Source organism: Belonocnema kinseyi, chromosome 2, assembly GCF_010883055.1.
Source record: "Belonocnema kinseyi isolate 2016_QV_RU_SX_M_011 chromosome 2, B_treatae_v1, whole genome shotgun sequence".
NCBI lineage: Eukaryota > Metazoa > Arthropoda > Insecta > Hymenoptera > Cynipidae > Belonocnema > Belonocnema kinseyi.
The window spans coordinates 157,792,823-157,819,660 of record NC_046658.1 but is presented as its reverse complement, the minus strand read 5'-3'; the positions used below and the strand labels follow the sequence as shown (position 1 = coordinate 157,819,660).

At 32.3% G+C, this 26,838-nt stretch overlaps 3 protein-coding genes across 6 annotated transcripts in view; 2 read left to right on the top strand and 1 right to left on the bottom strand.

Annotated features, from left to right (window-relative positions):
* The window catches only part of LOC117167862 (oxysterol-binding protein-related protein 2), a 47,612-nt gene extending 35,273 nt beyond the window's left edge, over positions 1-12,339 (top strand). For all 4 annotated transcript variants that reach the window (XM_033353077.1, XM_033353080.1, XM_033353078.1 and 1 more), the window contains exons 4-10: positions 5,591-5,749; positions 5,935-6,135; positions 9,435-9,621; positions 9,753-9,866; positions 10,297-10,514; positions 11,621-11,790; positions 12,078-12,339. In XM_033353077.1, coding sequence (XP_033208968.1) covers positions 5,591-5,749; positions 5,935-6,135; positions 9,435-9,621; positions 9,753-9,866; positions 10,297-10,514; positions 11,621-11,723 — 982 coding nt within the window. In that variant the 3' untranslated portion in view covers positions 11,724-11,790; positions 12,078-12,339. The remainder of the gene's footprint in view (positions 1-5,590; positions 5,750-5,934; positions 6,136-9,434; positions 9,622-9,752; positions 9,867-10,296; positions 10,515-11,620; positions 11,791-12,077) is intronic.
* Positions 12,340-13,384: 1,045 nt separating this feature from the next.
* LOC117167869 (cilia- and flagella-associated protein 20-like) lies at positions 13,385-16,838 on the top strand. The gene is made up of 4 exons (XM_033353091.1): positions 13,385-13,673; positions 15,423-15,614; positions 15,717-15,949; positions 16,316-16,838. The coding sequence occupies exons 1-4, from the start codon at positions 13,590-13,592 to the stop codon at positions 16,800-16,802; spliced, it is 996 nt and encodes a 331-aa protein (XP_033208982.1). The 5' UTR covers positions 13,385-13,589; the 3' UTR covers positions 16,803-16,838.
* LOC117167871 (transcription initiation factor TFIID subunit 9) lies at positions 16,791-24,225 on the bottom strand. The gene is made up of 4 exons (XM_033353098.1): positions 24,129-24,225; positions 23,905-24,045; positions 23,256-23,780; positions 16,791-17,221 (listed from the first exon to the last, which is right to left on the bottom strand). Exons 1-4 carry the CDS (start codon positions 24,142-24,144, stop codon positions 17,067-17,069), a joined length of 837 nt encoding a protein of 278 aa, XP_033208989.1. The 5' UTR covers positions 24,145-24,225; the 3' UTR covers positions 16,791-17,066.
* Between the last annotated feature and the right edge of the window lie 2,613 nt (positions 24,226-26,838).

Sequence of the window (26,838 nt, the reverse complement as noted above, 5' to 3'; positions counted from 1 at the left end):
CGCCCGGTTCAAAATCTCGGCGTTATTTTTAGTTTGTAGGTTTAAATTTCCTTTGTTTTCTTTCTTTTAACGTGAAATTATAATGAATTGCTATGAATTACTTATCTTTAAGTACGCTTCCGGATTTCCTAGTAACTGCATATCGAAGCAAAATTTTAAGAAAGTGCATTTATACCAAATTGAAAATTTTCTATTTTGCTTTTTCCCCAACCGAGTATATAAAAGATCGCTCTCTTTCATAGTTGCCACGAAACTGTTATGGAAAATACAAGATAATGTAAGGGTCGACTTACGACTACGTCATATCCGAGAGTCGTTAAAATCGCCCTGTTTAAGGTTCTCCGAAAACACATAAATACACACATATATATATTGAAAGTTAAAAAAATTTCAATTCCAAATGTGCAAAATTGAAGAAATATAAAATGTAAATCCAGAAAAAGAGTAGAAAAAAAAACCAAAAAGACCAATTTTGAACAAATATTCAAATCCGAATCACAGCCAAAAAACAGGTATTTTCGATAAAACAGTTGAATTTTCAACAATATATATAGATTTTCACTTGAGAAGAAAATGTCAACCAACTAAAACAGATCAATTTTCAACCAGACATTTGTACCCCCAATTAAAAGAATTGATTTTCCACCGAACAAAAAGAATTTTTAAACGAAAAGGATGAATGTTGACAGAATTGTCGAATTTTGAAGAAAATGATTCGTGAAATTATAATGAATTGCTATGAATTACTTATCTTTAAGTACGTTTCCGGATTTCCTAGTAACTGCATATCGAAGCACAATTTTTAGAAAAATGAACTTCATTTGTTTCCATAAATTTTTACAATTAATTAAACATAATTATGTTTCATTAATAGATATATTTTGTATATATATAATAATAATAATAATCAGTATAAAATACTTATAGCTGTTAAATTTAAATAAAAAAACTATTTTGAAAATGAATGCGTATATAATTAAATTATTTCGTAATTATTTTATAATTATTCAGTTTTTTAAGAGATTTATTTCAAAAAATTAGTAATAATTCAATATTATGTGCGTTTTATTATAATTATACGATTATGAAACGATACTTATATAGGTAAATGAATACAATAAATATAATTTTTGTAGTAAATTACTTAAATATAACAATTTGATATTTTCAAAATTCAAATACACTTTTTTTCGAAACAGCTCGGCGAAAATTGTTGAAATTTGGCGCATTCATTTTAATGTACTTATCGATTCCCGTTGAAATATCTGTGATGGAATTTTTTTTATTAAACCCATGCTCAGGCACACCGCGCGTTATCATTTATCTGGTTGGCCCGACCAGTGGTGCACAAAGTTGTCCGGATCGCTCGACGGTCGGCCAAACCGTGGGCCGGCGGTCAATTTGCACCTGGGATAATGCATTCATGTTAAAGTATGTAAGAAGCACTGAATAGAGGATCTACGAGAATCTAATAAGTATTTCATTAAGTCCGTTTTAAGACCTCCAAACATGCAAAAATGGACATTTGTGCACATTTTGAGTAGTTAAATAGTACTAGTATTATATTAAATTAATCCTCATCAGATCCTCGTAAGGTCTCCGAAGCTAGAGAATTTAAGAAAATAAAAAGAAAACTTATATTTCGACTCGGGACATGCCCTTAAAATGTTCAAACAGATATAATTATTGAAGCTCAGAAACCGTCGAGCTCGGAACTAACGTTCGCGTGGATTGCTCTCTTCAGGCAAGGATGATTCATCTATAAACAATAGCTTATGAGATATGAATTTGTTAATAATTACAGGTGTGCGCATTCGCTTGATAAGCAATGAATGTAATGCAGTTTCATGTTTATACGAAAAAGTATTCTACTTTGTTTTTATAGATACACAAAGTGTAAGGCCTGCTGAGTATGAAATGATTACTTTTAGTATCTAAAATCCAAAACTCGTAAGGTGGAGATAAGTCAATTTTTTTTCTTTGAACAGAAGCAGATTCGATGAATCTGCCAAGGGATAATACTTCTTCAAGAGAATGTGTTTGTCAAATGAAAAACCAAATGTCATCATTTTTAGTAACAAATTATTATAAGCAATTATTTTCTCCATACTTAAACATATCTGATGCAATAATTTGGTTGTTGAAAAAGGAATTTTTTAATAATTTTCAGGCAATATTTCATAATATCACAAAATAACATTATTGTACTTATTATTATTGATTTTTAAAAATTTTAGTGTCTTCAAAAGTAAAGGCCAATACAAAAATGAAAAAATTAAAGGTTCAACAAAATTTTCCGAATTTTTAGTGATTTTCAGAATACTGTATCTCTGTGAAAAATGGTAGTATCAAGGTCTTAAATACAGAATTTTAAAGCTTTCAGTTTCTATTTCTGAGATCTTTTGGCAAATAAATGTTCGGAAATACATGTTCCACGTAATTATATAACTTCGGTATGACCATTTTTCACTGAGATATCGAGTGCCTTTTATAGTTGAATAACCCCCAAAAACCCTGCAAATTTACATTTCGATCTAACGAACCGTTTCCTTATTGAAAACGGTCGTACACGACGACCGGGCGTACGAAACTTTGGGAAAAACGTTCCCCTCGCTGAACAAAACAGTACCCCACAGCCTTAAGGTCCAGTTCAGGTGTCCGTTGGCGTACCTTGAACGGGCTTTACAATGCCTTCGTGTTAACATCGGTTCACGATTTGGATGTCTTGCATTTAAGCTACTTTCACGAAGACGCTCGATCATCGTGGGAGTAGTCACTCGATGGCGACCTTGCCCTGGCAGTCGATTCTATCCAGCGGTTGCGAGGTACCGTGCATACAATTCGGATACTAACGACTGGGTAACGCCCATGCGATTATTAACTTCGTGACGGGTGTATCCCTCTTCAACAATAGTAACTATAAAAGAGCAACTGCCGGCTCTGACAAGTGACGCCTTGACATTATGGAAAATCAAAAAGAAATATAAAAAAAATAGATTTTTTTCAATAAAGAGAAAGGGCAGATTAAAAAAAACTGTTTTCTTTTAGGTCTTCAGTTCGCACGAAAATCAAGCAGCGATTTGTCTCCTAAACACTCCTAAGCGCAAAAGCGTAAATCCGATCGTGCAACCTCCACGTGGTACGCTTCGGGTAACGCTAATGTCGGCGGTAGTGAAAATCAAAATTTGTTCAAGTTTTGGAAGCCTTAAAAAAAATTCAAATTTCGGAAAAAAAATCTATTCGAAAAAATTGTTTTGTAGTAAAGTTGAACGGTATTTGCGAAAAAAAATACGGCAAAAGCTCGATCGTTTGGAAACGGTTCGTTAGATTGAAATGAGAGTTCGCAGTTTCTTTGCGGGTTATTCAACTGTATAAAAGGCACACTTAACATTATTTACTTCATAAAAATTTGAAATTTAGCCGTTGATGTCCTGAAAAACTATAAATTACCTGTTTTTTCCTGTTAATTTTTTTCAAATTTATGATAGGACTTACAATTTTTTTAAGACCTTGATACGACTATTTTTTACTGAGAACACCATTCTGAAAAATCACTAAAAATTTGAAAAATTTGTTGACCCTTTAATTTTTTTCATTAGTGTATATTAGTTGCAAAACGAGAGCAAGGACTCCACTGTATTTGCTCCCTTTTTGTAAATGATGTTGCAGCTTTTAATTTCGCCCATACTGATTAACGTATTTTTATTTTAGATTATATTATATTTTTTAAACTATATATTTTTACAGCAAAACTGTTTCAAATTTATCTGCTATATCATCAGAGATTGTACCTCGCCGACAGTGGATCAACCCTCCAAACCATGAAGGCAGAAAATCTACACAATATCGATCAAGTTAAGAATCTTCAATAACAGAAAGTGCTTAATATATTAATAAGACTAGATTGAAAATAAGATTTTTCAAATTAAAATTCTTTCTTGAAAAAAAAGAATCCCACTCCATATTCACTCCATTGGGAATCGAACCTCAAAACTTCTGATGGAGTGAACTTCAATGGAGTGAAGATGGAGTGGGATCCTTTGTTTTTTTCAAGAAATAATTTTAATTTGAAAAATCTTATTTTCAATCTAGTTTTATTAAGACGTTAAGCACTTTCTGTTATTGAAGATTCTTAACTTGATCGATATTGTGTAGATTTTCTGGCTTCATGGTTTGGAGGGTTGATCTACTGTCGGTAAGGTACAATCTCTGATGATATAGCAGATAAATTTAAAAATAATTACTTGTATCATTAACACCTAGCTAAAAATTGGCGTTATTTTTTTTCAAGAAATAATTTTAAAAACTGTTTCAGATAGAAAATTGTTAAAAAAAATAATCCAATATTCTTTCTGGTCTTCGGCCATTCTCTATTTTTTAAGGTTTTGTGGACAAATCTAAGCATAGAAAAAATGATTGATTATAACAACTTGTTGCTAAAAATTCAGTAAAAGTGTATTTTACAAAAATGCTATTGTTAAAACAATGAAGCCACTTACCCCCACCCTGATAATTATGAAATTCATAGTTCATAAACTGTTGGTCGTAGAAGGTTCAATGTGGGCTCATTTGAAACATTATTTTATTCTTAAAAAATAAGTCTTGATACATATTTACGCTATCTCTTATCCGAAACGAACAGTTCACGCAAGTGTATAAAGAAATGTTTGCAATTTTCAGTTATTTGTTATTAACAAGAGTAGCTCTAATTTGCTTGATTGCTTCTGAGCCTTAACTGCGTGTACGTCTATCTAAACTTTTTAACCAAAAAATTGCTGTTATCTTCGAGTTCTAGCACATATATGCTACTCTGACTGGAATATGAAGCATTATTGTTTTTATTCATCAATTGTCAGTTTCGTGTTAAATTGTTTTCTCATACACTTTAAACCTGTGCATAATGTGTGGAAATTTTCAATGTTAAAAGTGAAGTCGTAACTTATTTGTATTATCATAAATATTGTAATAAGCAATTAAAATAATTTGTTTTGATTTTTTTTGTACAATCGGTAAGAAGGGATGCATTAAAATAGATTAAAATAATTTTAAATGTGGCAAAATAGATAACTTTTTGTCTCTAATTGAATGTCTTTTTCTGCCATTAATATTTGAATTCATGTGAACATTAAATATTTGCGTCTAACTTTAAAAAAAGTGAAAGAAAGATAATCATGTTAAATGCCGTAAAATGAGGACGAGTGTTCAAGGCAATTTAATTCCTCCCATTGAGTAAAATTGTTTTAATTTAAAAGAAGAAGAACACAGTTTCATGCAGAAAAATACATTTTGACTTAAAGTGAACTCAAGGCAATTCTGAACAATTCCTCCTTCGGCCAAATTCACAACACTTTGAAACCAAAAGGAATGTCGTTTTTTGCCATATATTAAAAATAATTTAATCCATTTCAATACTCACCTTCTTAACGGGCAGGTTCTTTTCAAATATAATTAAGTGTCTCCCATCTTCATTAATTGCGTTTCAATTTAAAACAAATAATTCACAGGATTCTTCTAAAAAAGTTTCCTATTTACATGTGCAATAATGTAAAAGAGCGACCTCTCAATTCCAACTGAATCTTTTCTCTCTTAGAATACTGTGTGAACAAGTATCGCATCATCCACCCGTTTCTGCGTTTCATGCTGATAGCGAAGATTTCGTCTTTCATGGAAGCATACATCCGAAGCTTAAATTTTGGGGAAAATCCATAGAGGTACATCCTAAAGGTGTTCTAACAGTCGAGTTACCGAAGTAAGTACTCGATTGTATACGTGCACCTTCAAGCCCTCCCTCTCTACTGAAAAAAATCCTTGTGTTTTTCTCGTTCAAAGAAAAAATACAAGGATTATCTGAAACATATTTTCAATAGAAATATATGAGATGTTAATTTATAATATGATGTTGAATCAAATTGATCATTATTTTGTATAAAATAGGTGGAATGAAGCGTACACTTGGCAGAATGTTAACTGCATTCTTCATAATGTTTTGGTTGGACAAATATGGATGGAACAGTTAGGTGCCTTAGAAATAAAGCAAACTGGTGAAGCCATGCTAACAGCTTCTTTAGCCTTTAAAAGCGCTGGCTGGAACGGCAAAGATCTTCATCGAGTAGAGGGTTTTATTACAGACCAAAAGTAAGTTATTGTGTCATACTCAACGTATGCTTCTAAGATTGTGCCAAGTTAAATGTATAAACTTTGAACATGTACCGTTTCGTTGCCTGCACTGTAACAAATTTCTGTTGGTACTTTACCATTAAAAGTGTATTGGAGGTTTTTTCCGAGACATAAATATAACATTCCAATACATGATATTGTAGTTTTCAAATTCTGGTATTGTTATATTCGCACACATGTATTGGAATATTGCCAAACACATGTAATTAAATGTTGCACAAGAAAGCTAACAAAAAATGCATCGACACGGAGAAACGCACCCCTACCGCCAAGTGCTATATAAAATCGAGTATGTTACCACTAGACTATTAGCAAAGTACAATTCTTATCTTACTTAAATAGAGGCCCAGGAAAAAAGAAACGATTAATTGGAGCGCTTTGAAATGTGTATCTTAAAATTCCAGATTGTCAACGTTGCATTTAAATTTTTTTATGGGACTCTTTGAATTGGTCAGCTATTTGGACTTAATTAAATCTGCCAAGCCACATTCGGATCTGTACTCATTCTATAGTTTTACGATATTCTGAATAGGAGAACATAACCTTAAAAAAAGAATTAAGTTCAAAATTCGTGATTTACGATTGTCAGAAGAAACGCATGAATCGTTTCAAGTTCTCAATGAAATGTCGTATGAAGGATTTCAAACTGAATCGAGAAGTGCACGTTCCCTTTTACAGAAACGAATCTGCATCATACAATTGATGTTTGATGAAGTCCGATGAATTGTATAATGCAGATTACGCTGTTCACTATTTAATTGTAGTGAATGGGAAGTGGCTACAAGTAAATTTGAATAGGAAAATGCAGATAAGTTAGGACTGTCCACTGCACTGTCGCGAACTTGTGAAACCAGGCAGCATTTTTAAGTTGCATTTTAAATTGGGCCTTAAACCAATTTTAGCACTGCTTTTACTAGTTTAGAACAATAAGTGAATACAAAAAATTAATATTTTTCCAAAACTAAGTGTTCAATGTAGAATTTTAATCGTATTATTCAGTGAAAAACACATTTCCTGTTAAAACTGTTTTTCTCAAGAAAAGAATTATTTTACTATATCATATAAGTTTCAACGGGTAGTATGCTTTTCGCTCCCGAGTTTCACATGCAGGCACTGGCTGAGGGGAGCGAACGTCCCTTTCCACTGCACAAACTACGAATGTATCCTCTTCTATTACGCCTTCTCAAGCAATGTCCAACCCTACTTTCCCTCACCCTTCCTAGTTCTGTGATATCTGAAATTGTATTGGAAATAGATTTGTATGCTTTTTTCCTAATCCACGTGTCAACACTATACAATACTACACAGTTTCAAAATAATTCAAATAAGAATTTTGATTATATAAATCTTTATTTTTACTTTAGTTACTAGTTTTTAGGAATTGTTGAAATTTTAATTTTTAATTATTAATTATACTTTTACTTTTTAAGTCCATCATAATAACGCGAGACTAGTTCAACAAAGTTCAATCTTGAAAGTTATTTGGACTGATAAATTTTAATTTGTTTTAAAACAAATCAATGCTTGCGTTTCGATTCATTTCAATGTCCATTAAAAAAGCCGTGCAGTGTGAAAAGTTGAGTGAAAAATTTCAGGGTAAATAAAACTAATGAGAAATAGATTAATGCACTACAGTGTATCTCTAAAGAAACGGGCGGCGGAGTGAAGGGCTGGACATTGGTGGACTTACTGACGTAGCCCGTGCAGTGGAAGGGGAAGTTAGCTCTCCTCAGCCGGTGGCTGCCTGTGAAGGTCGGGAGCAAAGTCAATCTCCCGTTTCAACACACCATAACCGCCAACTTGATCGGCGGTCGACAGGTGCCCCTGTGGCCGCCCTTCGAGTACAGGGTACGTCGGCGTCAGGTGCCCCCTGACCGGTCTACCCGCGGCTCCCCTACCGACATAAGGAAAACGAGCCCAGGGCGAACTCCTGCCCCCCGGGCGAGTCAGGGCCACGACATCCTCCCCTCCTGTACTTGACCTGAACCGACCGCGGGGAGGTGATCTGGTTCCCCGAGTAGTTTAAACTATGCGAAATAATTAAAAACTGGTTGTTAAGCTCAAATGAAAATGCATCTTCAAAATCCTATCTGGTTTCGCGAGTTCAGTTTTTTCATCGATAACGAAATATTTCTTGGTGAATCGTAAAATAATCACTTCTCCGATTCACTGGTACCTCTAACCAGTCTAACCTATCGTCAGCAATATGCCATTCCTCTTTAATATACACATTTCATACGACTTGGAATACGATTGAAACGCGGCCAATCATTTCTTCCTTCCTGGGGGATCGGTCATCCGCTAGATGGGCTAAAATGGGTGTAACGCAAAATTCCAATGCAAGTATGTAGCGTGTAATATATTATATTCAAGAATGTTATTGCAATGATATATTGTGCACCAAAAAGGCTAGGATAGCTTGCCTCTTCGGTATAAATAAGATATTTGGCGTAATACGAGAGAGTATTGCACAGGAAAAAAAATCAATTTTGTTTGCAGAGCACTGGGCACCACCAATCATTTGACTTTCGAGATCATAATCGTCTTTCCATTCGAATCATTTTGATATGATTTCAGCGTGTCATCTGTCAGACGAAAGAAAATGGCCGCCAATTTTCGGCATACATGTCATAACATGAGATAAAGTACTCCAACAAAGTCAGCAATCTTGGCATGAATTTGATACATGATCCCGAGTCAGATAATTGTGATCTCAAAAGTTAATCATTCATTCTTATCAATAATCATTTATTTATAAAATAATCAGGATTTCGGTATTATTTTTGCAAGGGACTACTCACTGAGAAATTTTAAAACTACGAATGCGGCACTTTGAATCAAATTCGCATAGAGAGTGCTAAGATTTCTTTGAGATCGCCCGTGATTTCCAAAACTTCTCGCGATCGGGTTTTTCCAGGAGAAATCAGACTCAGCGTGGAGCGTGAATGCTCCACGCTTGGCGAACAATTTCCAAGATGTCTTAGAGTGCCAAGAGTTTCCTCAAAGAGTTCTCCTAAGATACCTAGTTCAGAAATCTGAGATTTCTCAGTGACTAGCCCCTCGAATTGTTGTGCCATCAAAATGATATTGATTCTCTTTTCATGTTTTCACGAACAAACAGGTTTAATTATTCAATTTTATCTGGCCAAAACCAAAAGCACCAAATTTATATCAGCGTATATAATTTGATATCCCTGATCTGGGCTATATGTTATTTTTTCTTGTACGCATTTTAATTTGTCATTTTAATTTTACAGTAAGAGAAAACTGTTATTTTTATATGGAAAATGGACGGAAAGATTACGCTCATGTGACCCATGTTTGTATGCCGAAACCATTGAAAAGCTTAAGCGAGAAGCAAAAAGTCCCCAAGGAAGTCCAGGACATAAGAAGGTTCTAGCAAGACTGCATAGTTTAAAAGTCGGAGCATTCAAACCCTTACAGGCAAGAATTAGAAAGTTGGTGTTACAGACAGCTCCAACAGTCTGTAACAGTTACTTAGGGTTAACAAGACTTAAAGATCATGAAAGCGTAGTGCGAAAGTAGAATTGTAAAATTATAAATTTGTAATGCAGGATTCAATGGATGAATCATCAAGTGCTGAAGGAGAAGATAATCCAAGTGTGGATGAGATACCTGGATCAAAAAATTTATGGGAAGCAACAGCCAGACCTGCTAACAGTGCTGATGTAAATACATACTAGTATTTTTTGTCGACTGGCGGCAGTCTTGTGTAATCAATTTAGGTTACAGTGGTGACAAAAGGAAACAAATATCATTTCTGTAGTGTATTCAACGTAGATTAAATATCTCAAAACGATATCTTTTCTTTGTGTCACAAAATTAGTGTCGAATTGTGCCCGAAAAAAGCGCAAAATTTCATATTGCATTTTCAGGGACGAATTTTATTTTTACCGACTTACATTCTTGCTCTGCGATTTGAGATTTAACGCAACTGCTCTTGTGGCCTTTTAAATTTGTGATAAGAAAAGCACAAAAATTAATTTAATCTTTCTCCAAATGCTGACATGTCCCAGCTTTACTCCATTTTTGCGGAATCTTGCCACAATAAACTTTCTCCATGAACTCATAATGTGTTTTATGTCTCATTTTGCACAGTTTTACCAGTTTACTGCATTCGCAATGTCTCTGAACGAGATGGAACCTGGAATGGAAAAAAATCTTTGTCCAACTGATTCAAGATTAAGACCAGATATTCGTAAACTGGAAGCTGGAGATCAAGATGGTGCAGCTGCTGAAAAAACGAGATTGGAAGAAAAACAACGTGATTCGCGTAAATTGAGAAAGCACAAAAAATGTCCAGAATGGGCACCAAGGTAACACGAATGCCTAGAAAGATTATTTATATTATTAAGACTTTTGCGAGACTGGGTTCTTTAAATATACATACGAGTACACTGAAAAAAATAATAGTTGCGAAAACTAATAAAACTCTTGGGACAACTATTTTAGTTAGTCAATACGCCTGTTGGTTAGCTATGATAGCGCCACCAATTTGGCACTATTGGGAAGAAATTTGAATTCAATTTTAATAAGAAATCTTTTAGCAAGTAACTAATTTTAGACCTCAGTATAATATTTCTAATTAAAATGAATTGATATTTACTGCGCTTGTTCAATAACAATGCTCTAATAACTTTAAAATACCCAATAATTCGCGTGTCAGATGGCGCTGCTATCAAGTTAAAAGAGATACCCTACAGGCGTATAATGGCATGGCACTGCTCATTAGTTGGAAGAACTTTTGTTTTGTTGAGTCGCGAGTAGTTGTCGTGACTATAATATAATTAGATAGACTAACGTGGTTAGTTTCGTCAGAATTTTAACTAAACAGTATTCTAACTAAATAGCTGTAATAAGCAATGAATTATTTACTAATAAAAAGTTATCTAAACCTCAACTATTCATTTCTGCCAGTGCGCAAAAAATGCAGGTTAAAAGAGATGATTGGATGCTCCGTATTGATTCATATATAGATTTTTGGCAGCTTGATGCTGCATCTCTTTTAGCTTTTTAGGAAATTTTAATAAAATTGGTTTAAAGAACACTATTCCAACAGCCTTAAAAGTATATAATTCACCTGCTACAATATGTCAGAACGCCCATCGCGACCTCCAAATAATCTACCACATATCTCAGTGGGCACAAGCGTTAAAGAACATCTTTAGACAGTTTTTAAAACGATCGAATTACGTCTTTTTACTTGTACGTCCAAGAAACGATTTTAGAACGTTCCAATTACGTTCTAAAATGTTGTGCCCATTGGGAATCTGGGATACCTTCAATTTCTCAAAGCCTGTCTAATTTTTCTAGTTTTTTGTTTGTTTTGTTTTGTACTAGTGCTTTCTGTACGTGGATAATGATTGTTGACAATTGTGTTTAGCCATAGTGTAAAAATTACAAGACAAATATTTATTGATAGATTTTTTCGACATGAAGTCAATCCATACACCGGCCAAGAGGACTGGTTATATCAAGGCGGTTATTGGGATCGGAATTATTCAGATGTCGAAGATATATTTTAATGATAATTCATTATAAGTTTTTAATTCCAGAAGAAGAATTCATATGAGTTGAGAGAAATATTTAAATGTAAGTTTTACTTTACATAATAATATTAATAATAATAAGTTATTTATTAAATGTGATTTTTTAATATATTAAATCTTGTTTTTAAATTGTCCACGGTGACCACAGAATACACTTGACTATATTTGACACTCGAGTGTAAAAGTTTTTCATAAACATTATAAATAAAGTAAACTCGCCTAGTAAAAATCAGAATATATACACATATTATTATATATGCTCATCTTAATTCGAAAACACCACTAAACGCGATAGCATTTAGCTGATATTTTTGTTTCTACTTTTAATAGAATAACGGAGTCTGGTGGTCGCAGAAGGATATCTGGGACGAAAGACAAGAGAGGGTCCTAAGATTTGATGTGTAAAAAAAACTAGTGAATTAGGTTGCTCATATAGTGTACATGTATATTGTATATTTCACGAGATGAAAAACCAATCTTCCAAGATCTTAGATCTTTTATTCCAAGAAGTGTGTGTATTACATGCCAGAAAAATGTACAATTGCGGTTCAGACAATGTATAAAAAAAAGAGAATTAAAGTTATATGTTGTAGACTGTAGAAAAATAACTCATACCGTCATAGTTTTCTTTGGGTCTTTTCTGGTGTTGTTGTGAAGAATCTCTAAACAGCAAGTCCTACATGAGATATAATTTAGCTGTGTTTAAATGAAAAAAACGTACTTTCCGGGGGTAGGGGATCTTTATGTCTTCCCAATTCACAATGGACGACTATTGCATTCCTATACTATATATATTTTATTCAATTCTGAATGATCACACAAACCAAAAGAACCGAATAACTAAGAAGGCAAAATGTTTATTTCATACATTGTCGAATCATTTCTTCATACAAGGATATCCAGTGTGAAAAATTCGTTCAATTCGTACGCCCTCTAGCGCAGAAGACTGCATCATTGTAATTTGCGTTATTTTATCACGAAAATGCCGAGACATCTGATTTTTCCGCAAGTGACATCTGCGTCGGCATATGACGTAACTGCAAGTAAGAAATTTTTTATTACATCTGGTGATAGGAATGAAAAAACCATCACGTAGTAAGTAACTGTTTGTGATCTAAGTGGGAATTTCGCAAAATGAGTTGAAGGCGTCCATGGCGAATGATCAAGTCTCACTTGGCTATAGATTTACAAAAATAAACTTACTACGGTAAGTTTGCAAGATCTCTATAACTAGGATCAACAGACAGATCCCCTTTCTCCAAAGTTTTTGATATTATTCCATCTGTTTCACATTCCATACTGAATGTTTCCCAGTCTGCTCTCTTTTCCCTTAGTAACTTGATAATTAAACTCTGCAAGCTTTTCAATTCTTACTTATGTATTTTATGATATTTTTTGGAAGCTGCTTGCACATCTCCACACACAGTCACGTGGAACTTGATTTTCATATTACTTTTTCTTCTGGCATTGACATTATGAAGGTATTACTTGCATTTACAAAAGTTTCATGCTTTCTTACTTCTTTAAAATAAACGTAACATGTTTCGAAGACTCTCTTTTAGCAACATTCTGTCATAATACGCCATGCGCGTGCGAAGTGAGCGCCGCTGATTTGGAAATGTATGTCCCATGCCATTTAATACCGACATTTTTGTGTGTTTGTGGCTTTATCTCAATTAAAGGAGGCTATGACCATGAGATAACCAAACGAGACAGTTTTCATACCGATATGAAAACGTCAATTTGTATGTCAGAAGTTTGAAATAAGTATTGGGTAATTAATTAATTGGTTTAATCATTTTGTTAACAAATTTATTTGATTTAAAAAATCGTTGAGTTAACATGTACCGTAATTCATATCAAAGTGGACGCTTATCAATATTGTACAGCTGTGGTCCTTCGCCACTGGAATTTTGGGCAATGAAGGCGAGTTTTATCTAGGTTATACGCGTATTATTTTAATCAGTGTATACTATATAACAACGTACGTATTATTATCAGAGTGTGCATCTGACGGATGATATTAAATTCCCGGTCATTTTCCGGTTTTCTCCCGGTAAATATAAAAGTTATAAATTTGAACCGTGATATATTTTAATATCCTTCTTCTAAATTAGAAATAATTTAGTTTCCAAAATTCTCGGTTTATGTCAAAAATTCTGTATTTCAAGTCAAATAATAATTCTCTTCGAGATTCCTGTGTACGGCAATTCCGTGTCTGAAAGTCTAAATTTTAATTCTTCACGAAAATCCCATGTTCTTGATGAAATCATGGGCGCAAAGCTTAAATAATTATTTCGTTACAGAAATTCCATTTTCCAAGTCACGATTGCATTTATTTGATAAAATTATCTGTTTCACGTGAAAATTTTCTATTATAATTGAGAAATGTCGTTCATCTAGTATTCTAGTGATTCTCAGGCACTCTGTCATTGGCTGCAAACTCCCTTTTCATAAATCCGAATAAGAAATAACTTCTAAAATGTTTCCTTCCATGTCCGGAAATGATCTATTCTTAGTCAAAATTATAATTCTTTACGCAAATTTTTTGTTATACCGAATTAATTTAATTCCCGTACAAATTCAGAATCATAATTGTTTCAGAACATTTTCTATACCAATTCACAATTAAATTAATTTCCGAAATTCACTGCACCAAGTTAGCATTATATTTATTTACAACATTTTCTATCACAATTTAAAAATATACGTCATCTTTGCCAAAATTTGAAAGAGAGAAGTTTCAAAGTGTAGAGAGTTCTACGGTTTCCAAGGCAAATTGTAATTCTCAAGCAAGCTCCCTGTCCTGATGTAAAAATTATAATTTTTAAAGAAAATTCCTGGCGTAAAAGATACCTAAAATTATAAATCTTTCAGAAAATACCCTGTTCCAAAATTATAATTCCTACAAAATACCACGTTCAAAAGTCCAAATTATAATTCTTTAAAGAAATTCCCTGTATAAATTATAAAAATTATAATTTTTTGGTGCTGACTAATATTTTGGAAGTCTGTTTTAAAATATTTGCTATCGGGAGTCAAAATTGTAATTCTTTTGGAAAATACCCTCTTCAAAGGGAAAATTAGGATTTTTTTCACAAAATCCCTGTGTCAACTCAGAATTAAAGAAATAAAATATATGAAAGTAATTTTAATTGCATTTGAATAGATGAGAGAGAAGAATCTCTTTCACTGAATCACATTCGCGGGGTTTTCGCGGCCAGTTAGACACCCGTATAATGCTATGAATATTAGAATATGCAAGAAAACTCAAATTGAATCTCGGAAATGCGTAGCGTCCTCTCTGGTGCAAACGTCACTGATTTTAGACCCGTCACTATTATCTTTGACACATCATTCTCTTTTAAAAAGAAAAATTTATTCTCTTGAAATTCTTTGTTCCTCGATAGATTTCTCAATTCAGTTTTCGAGATTTTCTCTGATGATTTGAAGTCACCGACGAATTATTTTCTCACTGGCAACAAACTTAAGATTGAAATCAGTATACTATTTTGCCTTCTTTGAGATGAGTCCATTCACTAAAAATTTTGAGTATACTGCAAGACATCGGTACTTCAGTCGTGTCGTGTCGTGTCGTGTCGTGCGTACGGCACTATGCAATACTGCCTGCGCAATATTTTGCGAAACAGTAATTTTATTATTATGATTAATTAGGTAAAAAATGGCTACATAAGAAGAGTGACTGACGGAGAAGTGAGATCACTGGCACTAGAATTAAATGCTACCAATGTGGCCACAACCTACATCATTTGCCCAAAGGATTCAAAGAAAAGTCTTGGTATTCGCATGCCCTTTCTCGTGCTAATCATAAAAAATATGAAGAAGTACTTTACATTTGAGATCACTGTAATTATTTTTTATTTGTTACACGCTATTACGCATATTTACAAATTTCAAGCGCTCACTTTTCTTCGTGTGCATATTTCACACAATTATACAAACGTGTAGGTATTGGACGACAAAAATCTGCACAGAAGATTTCGAGTCAGTAACTTTCAGAGTGTCACTAGAATTCGTCCATTCTGCACATCGATGCCGATTGGGCTGTCTGAAGGTTGGAACCAGATTCACTTTAATTTGGCAGATTTTACACGCAGAGCTTACGGCTCAAACTACGTAGAGACTGTAAGAATGCAAATTCACGCCAATTGCCGAATTCGGAGAATTTACTTTGCTGACAGGTGATTATTACAGACCTCGTCTCTATTCAAACTTCATATTTGCCAACATACACCCAGAGTCAGAAACAAGTGTTGTGTCGAGTTGAAAAAATGCCTTGCTTACCCTTTTTTATTTTATGAATAATTAAAGAAATAATTTGCTGGTCTGATGACAATCTTTCTCAAATGAACGAAAGAATATTTAGTTACATTCGATCAAAAATTCGGTGAAATCAGAGAAATTGTGTCAAACCAAAAATTCTGTTGAATTACAGTAAACAGGCAGGCTACATGCAAAAACTTTTCTCTGAGTGTATGTCACAAGCTAAAACTAAATCCTGACGACTGATTGAGCGAGTGATGCTTCAAGTAGTGCTCTACGTGCAGGTTGTATCCAGAGGATGAGTTGCCAAATGACTTCAAGCTATTCTTTCCCCTTGAGCAAAAAGCGTGCACTCAGGAGATGAAAAGGGAGAAGAAGAGTTTGGAAAACGTGCTCGGAGATATTTCAACTTCGCAAACACCAAGATTTGATACAAACATCAAAACTTCAGCAGCAAATATTTCGGCAGCATTGCCGTCATCATCGTCTCAGCAGCAGAACGTGAACGTCGTTGACGATGCGCAAGATGTGCCACACATGCCACCCAATGAGCACACAACAGAAAGCTTCTCGACCGAAAAAGAAAGTGCAACAATGCAGCTTGAATTGAGTGAACACTCAATACCTTCGCGGCACGAGAGCGATGCACGGGAAGCAATGGAAAACGACGATGAAGGGAGGACCTTGAGACCAATGTTCGCTCCATACGAAAATGAGACAGAAAATGAAGCTTTAGAATTCGAGGAAGAGTGGCTTCAAAATGAAGATTAATATATTTAATATACTTAAATACATACATCAGTAGAATCAAGTCTCTTGCACACTCAGTATTTCAAAAAAAATATCGCCCCAATTTAAAAAATTACAATTTCTATTAGAGTTTTCGCAAGAAAAAAAAAATTATTTGTCGTAAACAAAACGCACGTATGGACAGTGAACTTGAAGACCATTGATCCGCAATTAGGATATTTAAACACTTACAAATAGTCATTGGAAGATAGATACAAGTAATGATGATCTTATGGAATATTATTTTTATGGAACATCGTAATCTTCGTCTTCCCTCTTTCGTTTTGCTGACTCTGCTGAATCACTTTCAATCTTGACAGTAGGTAAGGTTTGCCCGGGTGTTGGCGGCATTTTTGATTTTACTATCTGTGCTTTAACCGTATTGGCTGCTCCCACTGTTCCTATTGTAGGGTAGAAAAAAATACTCTTTACTCCTGACATACTTAATTATCTTCAGATTGGGAATGGTTTAGCTGTGTGATAGACCATGTGCCATGCGCTACCAACAATTACAACCAGAAAGAGTAGGTCAAGTTTTAAACATGTATTTTAACTCGCTATGCACATACCAGTTTTTACGGTTGTTGTGTGCTTTTTCAAGTAATTAATTAATCAATTTAACACAGTTTTGTGCTATTCATTAATTGTCTTAAACTAGAGAAAGCTATCGAAAAAACAAGGTTCCACAACAATTTAAATGCATCACGAAAATGTTATCTAGTCTTTCTAGTTCTGATGCATGGCGCCAGATGGCGAAATGGTCGACTGACTCTCATTCCCAAGTGTCAGCATCGACAACTGAATAAAAGCCAGCAAATGAAAAATCTAATATTCAATTTTGCCGCTCAAATAATTCCTAGGTGCAAACTTTTTAACGAGAAAACTTCGTTAAAGTGTCCTTATTAATAGTATTTATAATCTTTTGGCTGGATTAATTGCCCAACTGGTTTTTTTATATATATTTTAAAAAAATTTTAAAGTTGTGTTTGCATGAATTTCGGTTTTTTTTTTTTTTTTTTTAATAAATCTCATCAGGTTTAATCTACGTTGATACCAGGAAATTATCTGAAGAGAACTTCTTCCAGTTCCGATATTTTAAAATCTGTATTGTTTCAATTTTTTGTCTGTATATTTTTGACAAAATAGTAAACAGTTGCTTTTGGAAAGTACCCTATTTATTTATTGTCCCATGAGGAGATGCCCAGAGACAAAATAGGAATAAGCTCGGTCCAGCGTGAAATAATAAAATTAAAAGGTGTTCTAGATTCAATAAGTCACGAGCTTTAGAACTACAGCCATATTGGAACGTATTTTTTATTAATAAATAAATAAATACTTGTTTAACAAAAAGCTTGCCATTACCGTTTTTGAATACTTTTCAACGTTTTTTATTATTTTGTGATGAAACAAATATTTTAACTTATTGCAAATGTGTTACTGATAAATAAATAAATAATTGTTTGTAATAACAAAAAGAGTATGTCACGCGTTGAAATATTCACAGGTGTCAAATGATTGAAAATCAAAATAAAACCGTTGAAAAATCTTTACGTCTAACTCTAATCCGTTTAACGTGAAATTTTTAATTTAGGTTTTAAAATTTTCAGTCATCACACTACTTAGTGTTCGTCAAAAAACGTGAATAGCTGACATTTTTTCCAAAATAGGTGACAAATAGGTGATAAAGAAGTGTTAAATAAGAAAAACAGCTTCTGATTTGGTGTAAACCGAAAGATGCCCGGAAGTTTTTTTTTCTTTGATTAAAGCGGCTATCATGAAAATCGAGTATTTACATTTCCACTGAGAACTAATTTTCAATTAAACAAAAATAAAAATTATTTTTTTTTACAAAAAATTTAGCATATGAATTTCTAGTGGGAAAAATTAATTTTCAATTCAAACAACAACGATAAAGAAGAATTTTCTACAAAAAAGTTGCATTTTATACCAAATTTTTTAATTTTCAACAAAACAGTTTAATCCTCATCCAAAATAGATCAATCTTCAACTAAGAAGTTGCATTTTTAACCAAAAAGAGATGAAATTTCTACCAAGAAGTGAATTTTCTTCCAAGAAAAAATTTGCAGTCAAGAATGAAAAATAATGTTAAACAAATTGTTCAATTTTCAACAAAAAAGATTAATGTTTATTAACAAATTTTATGGTTGATATTTCCACCACAAAAATTTAATAAAAAATAAAAAACAGTTAAGATTTGACCAAACAGTACATATTTTCAACATGACTAGATTTTCACCAAAAAGAAGTTGATTTTCTACCAAAAAAAAAGACGAATTTTCAACAACAAAAAAGCATAATTTTTTAACCAAAATTTTGAATTTTTAACCAAAAATGGAGTAGATAAATTTTTATTAAAAATGAATTTTCAATAAAAACAAAAACGAATTTTCTACAAAACAGATGAACTTTATACCAATTTTTTGAATTTTCAAGCCAAAAAGCCTAATTCTCTATCAAACAATTTAATTTTAAAAAGCGAGAATATGAAATAATAAGAAAAAAGTTTATTTACAATTAATCAGATGACTTTTTTAAAAAAATATTTGAATTTTCAGTTAAGAAAAAACCATTTTTGCAACCAAGCAGTGTAATTTTTAATGAATAATTTTTTTGGTTAAAAATTCTACTATTTAGTTAAAGATTTAACTATTTTATTGAAAATTAAAGTCTTTTTTTAAAAAGTAATCTTTTTTGGACAAAACATTATACTGTTTGGCAGATAATTCATTTTCATTATTAAAAATTTATATTTTGTGGTTGAACGTTCTTGTTTTTTTAATGAAACTTAATTCTTTTCATTTGAAGTTTAATATTGTATTTTTGTTTAATAAATAATCTTTTTTACTTAAAAAACATACTTTTTGTGAAAATTCAACGATTTTTTTTTAAAGTCATCGTTTTGGTCGAAAATTGATACTTTTGTAGAAAATTCATATTTTGTTGTTGAAAATTTATCGTTTGGTAAAAGCTTTTTTTTTTAAGTTGTTGAAAATTCACCTTTTACATTTGAAAGTTAATAATTTTGATTGAAAAGTCTACTATTATATTTTTGGTGTTTAGTTCAAAATTCTACAAATTGTTTGAAAGTTTATTTATTTCATGGAACATTGAACTAGGTTCTTAAAAAATCACTTTTTTTGCTTAAAATTAACCTCTTTGTTCAAAAAATCTATTTCGATTGATGGTTAGTTCTTTTTATCAAAAACAAAACAAAAGTATTATATTTCTTTTTCAGAAGTGATCTAAATTCAACTATTTTGTTAAAAGGTCATATTTTTTTGACGAATATTGATACTTTTTGGATTTAAATTCTCTTTTACTTTAAAAATCGTATTTTTGGGTGTAAATTCAACGATTTGCTAAAAAATATCACCTTTTTGCTAAAAATTCATCTCTTGGTTAAAAATTCTACTATTTGGTTGAAAATTTAACTGTTTTGTTTAAAAGCCATCTTCCTTGGTTAAAAATGGATCTTTTTTGATTGAAAGCTAACTTTTTTTATTTTATAATTAATCTACATTCAACTATTTTCTTAAAAAGTAATCTTTTTTTATCAAAGTTTCAACTATATTCATATTTTCAAATTAAAAATTTAAGATTATGTTTAAAAATGCAACTCTTCCTGGTTGAAGTTTAATCTTTTTTGTTTGAAAATTCGATCATTTGGTTCAAGATTTGTCGATTAGGAAAGTGTAATGAAAACTGTATTTGATGTGCAAATTATAATTTTGAGTAAAATTGTACTTTTTCAAGTGAAAAAAGGTGACAAAGGATGAGAAACCTCAAAATAGGAGAAAACGATGACAAATTCCTGAAATAGGTAACAAAACGTGAGAAAATTGAAAATAGGTGACAATAGGTGACACTCTGTGATGACTGAATTTTTACCGTTCAGAAAAATCGGGGTAAAAACTTATTTCAACTCAAAAATGGTGAACAATTTTACGAAATAAAACATTTTCCAAAATAATGGGACTGCTATCGGCGAGAAAACTATAGGCATCTATCTGCCTTTGAAGCTTAACAACTCAGTCAAAAAAAATGCTAGCGCAACAAAACAACAGTCATTTAAAAGCTAAAAGTGTTCTACGTTAATGAGCTTGAAGACGTTTATGTCAAAAATTTGTTGTGCTTAGCAGACTGAAAAATGTCAAAAAAAAGTAAGGTTTTTCGGGTACACTTAAGAACAGTCAAGTTTAGAGCATTATTTCTTAAACAAGGGGCGATGGAAAAAATTTGAAAAAATTCAAGAGTGTGAGGAAAACTGTTGTGAACCAGTTGCAGTTCAGAGAATGTTCTTAAATGTACCCAAAAACCTTACTTTTTTTTTACATTTTTCAGTCTGCTAAGCACCACAAATTTTTGACATAAACGTCTTCAAGCTCATTAACGTAGAACACTTTTAGCTTTTAAATGACTGTTGTTTTGTTGCGCTAGCATTTTTTTTGACTGAGTTGTTAAGCTTCAAAAGCCTATAGTTTTCTCGCCGATAGTAGAAGATCAGTTCTTTTTTAGATTTCTGAAAATTTCCACACACTGCGTCATCCGCCAGCATCAGCGAAGATTTAAACTGAAACGACTTCTTTTGAAAAAAGTGCAACATCACTTTTTAGTCCGTGAAAATAGACAAACATGATGTAAATTTTTTTTTTTTTTTTAACAGAAAAACATAACCTATAGAGGTGGGACATTGTTTCTTCTTCTGCTGAATTGTCGCAAATTTTTGAAAGGTAATATTTTGTTGCCGAAAATCGAATATAGGTTTCTGTTTTCTTTTCCTGTTCAAACTGCCATAATTTAAACACAGAAGAGAAAAACATTGCAAAACAAATGAATTTTGAAACAATTACGTCAATTTCCAGTAAAAATATTCATTATATAAAATAAATGATATAGTTAAAATTTCAGATGAAAAAAATTAGTTTAAGAAACGGATTTTCAACAAAATAGTTCAATTTTCAATCAAAGTGGCGAATTTAAAAATAAAATTATATATTTTTAACTGAAATAAAAAAAGTTTTAATCAAAAAGATTAATTTTTGACTGAAATAATTTCAAAGCAAAGATAAGAGTTTTTTCCTAAAACAATGAATCGTAAACTGAAAGAGTTGAATTTTTAAACGACAAAAATTAATTCTTAGCAAAAACGATAAATTTTCAACCAAAACTCTAATAATTTAATATTAAGTTAAGAAATGTAATGTTTAACTAAACAGGTGAGTATTCAACTACAATTGTGGAATTCTCAATTGAAATTCATTATATTTTTCATTAAAAACATTAATTTCAACAGAAGAAAAATAAATCTAAAAAAAATAGATAAATTTCAGACAAAGTGATGAATTTTCAAGTAAAATTGTAAACATTTTATTGAAATAGTTGAATTTTAAATCAGAAAGATCAATTTTTAAAGGAAACGATTCTTTTTTAACCACAATATTTGATTTTTGACCAAAAGGATTCCTTTTTAACCACGAGGATTAATTTATAACAGAAAAAACTAATTTTCAACTATAAAAGATCATTTTTTGAACCAAAAATAAATCATAGAAATTAAAGAAGAATGATTACATTTTTAGTAAAAAAATAATAATTTTCCGCCAAAAATTATCTAAATAATAAACAAGTTTTCATTAAACAGCTCATTTCTCAACCAAATAAACGAATTTTTAACAAACTTTCAACCAATTAATTTTATTTCCTTTCGAAAAAATGAACTTTCAACTAAAATCATAAATGTTAAGTTGGAATACTTTAATTTGTAACCCAAACAATACAATTTTAAACAAGGAGATTAACTTTCAAAGAAAAAGATCATTTTCTACCAAGATAAGTCGATTAAAAAAAATGAGGGAAATTTTCAACGAAATAGTTTAATAATTTTCACCTCTGAATAAAAAAATATCGATTTTCAATCAAACAGTTGCATTTTTATCAAAAAAAAAAAAAAAAAAAAAAAAAAAAAAAAACAATTAATTTTCAAGAGAGTAGATACATTTTCAACCAAATTATAATTTGATTAGAGTAAACTGAAATACTATGGAAAATCTGCGAACGTAGATTAAGTGGAAGCCACTTTTCTAAATTGGCAAAAATGGTTTAAATTTTAATTTTACCGCGATTAGAAGGAAATTCTTGGTTTTTTAATTAAATTCCTGGTCACTCACCAACCCCATGACTACTTAGGCCCCCCTTTGAAAAAACAAAACCGGCTGCTTCAATTGATCGAACCGCAAAAGAGAGATTGCCAAAGTTTGCACCTGCGAATTATGCGACTAATGCCTGGTCCACAATAGTATATACAGTATTTTTTAAAAATTAGTCAATGACAATGACAGCAAGTGTGAAGGAAATGATAAAAACTTGAAAATGTCGAGTAATGAATTGTTTAAAAGAAAATGGAACTCCACTCACCACCTTCGGACACTTTATAGGCAGGTTTAGTTATGGAAATGGTCTGCGTCCTGGCAACAGTGGTCAGGGTTCCCGGTCTTTTGACAATAGAGAGAGCTGCGGCGGCTGCTGCTGCTGCTGCTGCAGCTGCCGACGACGACTTGTTGCTGCTGTCCATTTTGAGTCTCGCTGCTCCGCCACCGCCTCCTCCTCCCAGGTTGTTGCTTCCAATTCCGAGGATTCCGTGCATTCCAGACTTGGCGGACATCGACTTTCTCGAAGAAGCATTCTTCAGCTTGTAGTTTGTGACATTCAAGCAGTAGCGGTCCGGCGGCAGTCTCAAGCCGTTGTTCGGCTTCACGAATGGCAGGGGCACGTTGTTCTTGATCCGGGCCACGTCCAGCAGCACATCTCTCGGCGGCGGATTCGTGAAAGTCCTCTCCAACTGCATTTTCACTGCCAGTCTCACATCATCCAGATCTATAAACTTTTTCTTTGCGTGATTTGCATAGATCCTGCTGTCGTCCAATATGCAAGTCACATAACCTGTACCCAACAATAATATACAATAATAACAATAATATAATATAATATAATATAATATAATATAGGTTTCAATCAAATCTCAAAACCCACACTTATTTTTGAGGTAGAGAATGTGTCAACTTACGGTATGTAAACTCGAGAAGTTGATTTATAACTCTGGGCTCATATTCCATTATACCCATGTCCTTCATAATCGACATAATAACTTGAGCATCTTTTGGAATATGCTTTACGTGGCTCATTCCTTTACTTTTTTCCGCCATTTCTACCAATTATCTCACTTTATTCAATCGTTTCAAACTATATAATAATATTTTTTTTTTAAAATAAGACTATTTTATTCTGTACCTCCAATCATCACCATAAATTAGTATCAGTCTTCTTCTCAGTTCTCAATTCTTTTTCCTGTTTGTGGTTATGGTTTTTGTTGGTTCGGTTACCTCAGTGTCCCCAATCTTGGGAATTTTTTTAAACTGCGCTTGCGTCACGCCGACAACCCGATTAGTCACAGTTATCGCGCTGATTTTGAATTATATAAATATCCAGATTTCATATTTATGATAGATAATGATTAGGAAATGCATCCAAAGGGACTTCTTAAAAGTAAATTAGAACTTTGAAGTAACAGATGAAAAAATAATGCGATTTTCATGCAAAAACCGTTATTATTTCTGACTTCGGAAAAAATTCCTTTAATTTAGCATTTTTAATGTTTCCAAATGTTAATAAAATGTAATGAGAAGTTTTATTTTCAAACAGAAAATACTATTTTTAAAAGTATAAATATGATGTGATTGTTTGTATACAAATACTGTATATGTATGGTATTATAATATTTATACAATGATTAATTAGTAATTGCAGTTCAAGTCTTCTTCAACTTATTAAAAAAATTCATGACATAACATTTGTCAGTGCAGTAATGAATTATTCTTCATTCATTTTCATAACCTCTTTTTCATTCAAATCAAATTTTTTGCACCCATCACTACAAAATCTTATTTTCGGATGAGGAAAATTATATTTGGGGATTTCTCAATCATTATTTATGATAAATATTAAATCTGAATATTTATATAATTCCAAATCAGCGCACTAACAGTGACTAATGGGGTTGTCGGTGCGACGCACGCGCAGTTTGAAAAGTTTCCAAGATTGGGGACACTGGGTTACCCTGCTGACTGACTGAATGCCAGGTTGATGCACATATCGTACATACCTGTACAGTAAAGACAAAGATATTGGTAAAGTCGTAAATGGAGCAAATGTCCAGGAGTATCGTTTCACACTGCGCATGCGTCGCATTTAAGTGATCAAGTGTGCAAGTCAACCGTTTACAACAAATAGTACTTGATAACAAAACAGACGCATAAACTAAAAAATAAGAGAATTATCGAACCTCTTCTTCTACCGTATGGAACAGACAAAGAGGTGCCATCGAAATGAACACGAACGTTTCAAAAACACTCTGTCTATCGTGTGAGATAGACAGAGAGGATTTGATAGTTTCAAAGCGATTTGAAGCCCTCGAGTCTTACTTCAGAAGTGGGACTTCAGGGCGGTTTCAAAGTCGAAAAACGAACAAACTACTCTCTTTGTATCGTCACGTTAGAAAAACAAGTCCGAACAATTTTCTCTGCAACTATCTCTTTCTATCTTATGAGTGAGAAAGAGAAAGATATCGAGAATTCAGGAGTTCTCGTTTTCGTGCAGGGGGACTCCGACCAAGATATTATAAGCCTAGATACGACACCTCACTACCGAACCTATATTATGTCACACGAATTAAAAAAAAAATACGAAAAAGGAGATATCTCTCTCATTTTAACTAATGGTATTTTTTAGTTCTTGGAACACATTATAGGCTTGCTAGTGAAGTGCCGCATAAGTGTTTATAATGTCCAAAATATCTTACCTAGATGCGGTAAGGGTCTGGGTAGGCCACACGTCACTAGAGCGGCGCTATTGTCGAATTTGTGGTTTCTTTTTCTTCCGGTACGTTTCGGCCTAATTCGGCAACCCCGCTGCATTTAAACGAGTTATTTTCAACACATGCCACGAAGCGGCGCAATAAATTCAGCTTTGTTCGAGTGGAAACTTGAAATTTTTCTATTATTATGGATTATTTATTTATTCCCTAGGACTGAAAATAACTTTTCTCCGTTTGATAATATACTTAATATAAGTAATTTATTCGTATTAATTCAAAGAGTTGAACATAGTGTTATATTAATTAAGAATAAACAAATCACTTGAAAGATGATATAGATAATTTGGTATAAAATATAGATCTAGAAAGAATGGGATGATTTTATCATTGTATGACAAATTCTACTGTTTTCTATACATAAATCAATAATATAAATAATAATTTCGTGGAAGTAATTGAAATTATTTATTGAAAATCCTAACCTTGAAATTCCATCTTTTTATTTTTAATTTTTATAATGGAAAATTGTGAAAAACAAGAAAATAAAAAGTTTTAATATTATATTCCTAAACAGGATAATTCGAATATTTACGTGAACATTCTGGACAATTCAAATAATCCTTTTTATCCAAAAAAATATTCACTTTATTTTCATATTTCTATTTAAAAAACAGGAAACTAAAAAACACTTAAATATAATACCAAAAAATGTTTTTTTTACTATTTAATTCATAAAAAGTATGATACTTGGAATTCTTACGTAAACATTGCGGACAATTTAAAAAATTTTTTTTATGCGTAAAAATTATACACTCTATTTGTATATTTCTATTTAAAAGATAGAAAAGTAAAAAATGCCTAAATGTATATTCAGCTAATTAATTAATTATTTAATTAGTAATACTATTGACAAAATTAAAAGTCAATAAAAATATTTCAGCAAAATTATACTTTGCAATCAGGAACGTATTATCAGTTAATATATATATAATTAAAAATTTGTCATAAGGACAACCGCAGGATTTTGCAGGGAGCGGGTGCTAATCTGAAAAATTGCACCCGCTTCCAGCGAAATCGCGGTAAAATTTCAGCCATAACCACGTCTCACAACCGTGAGATAGGTGGTTA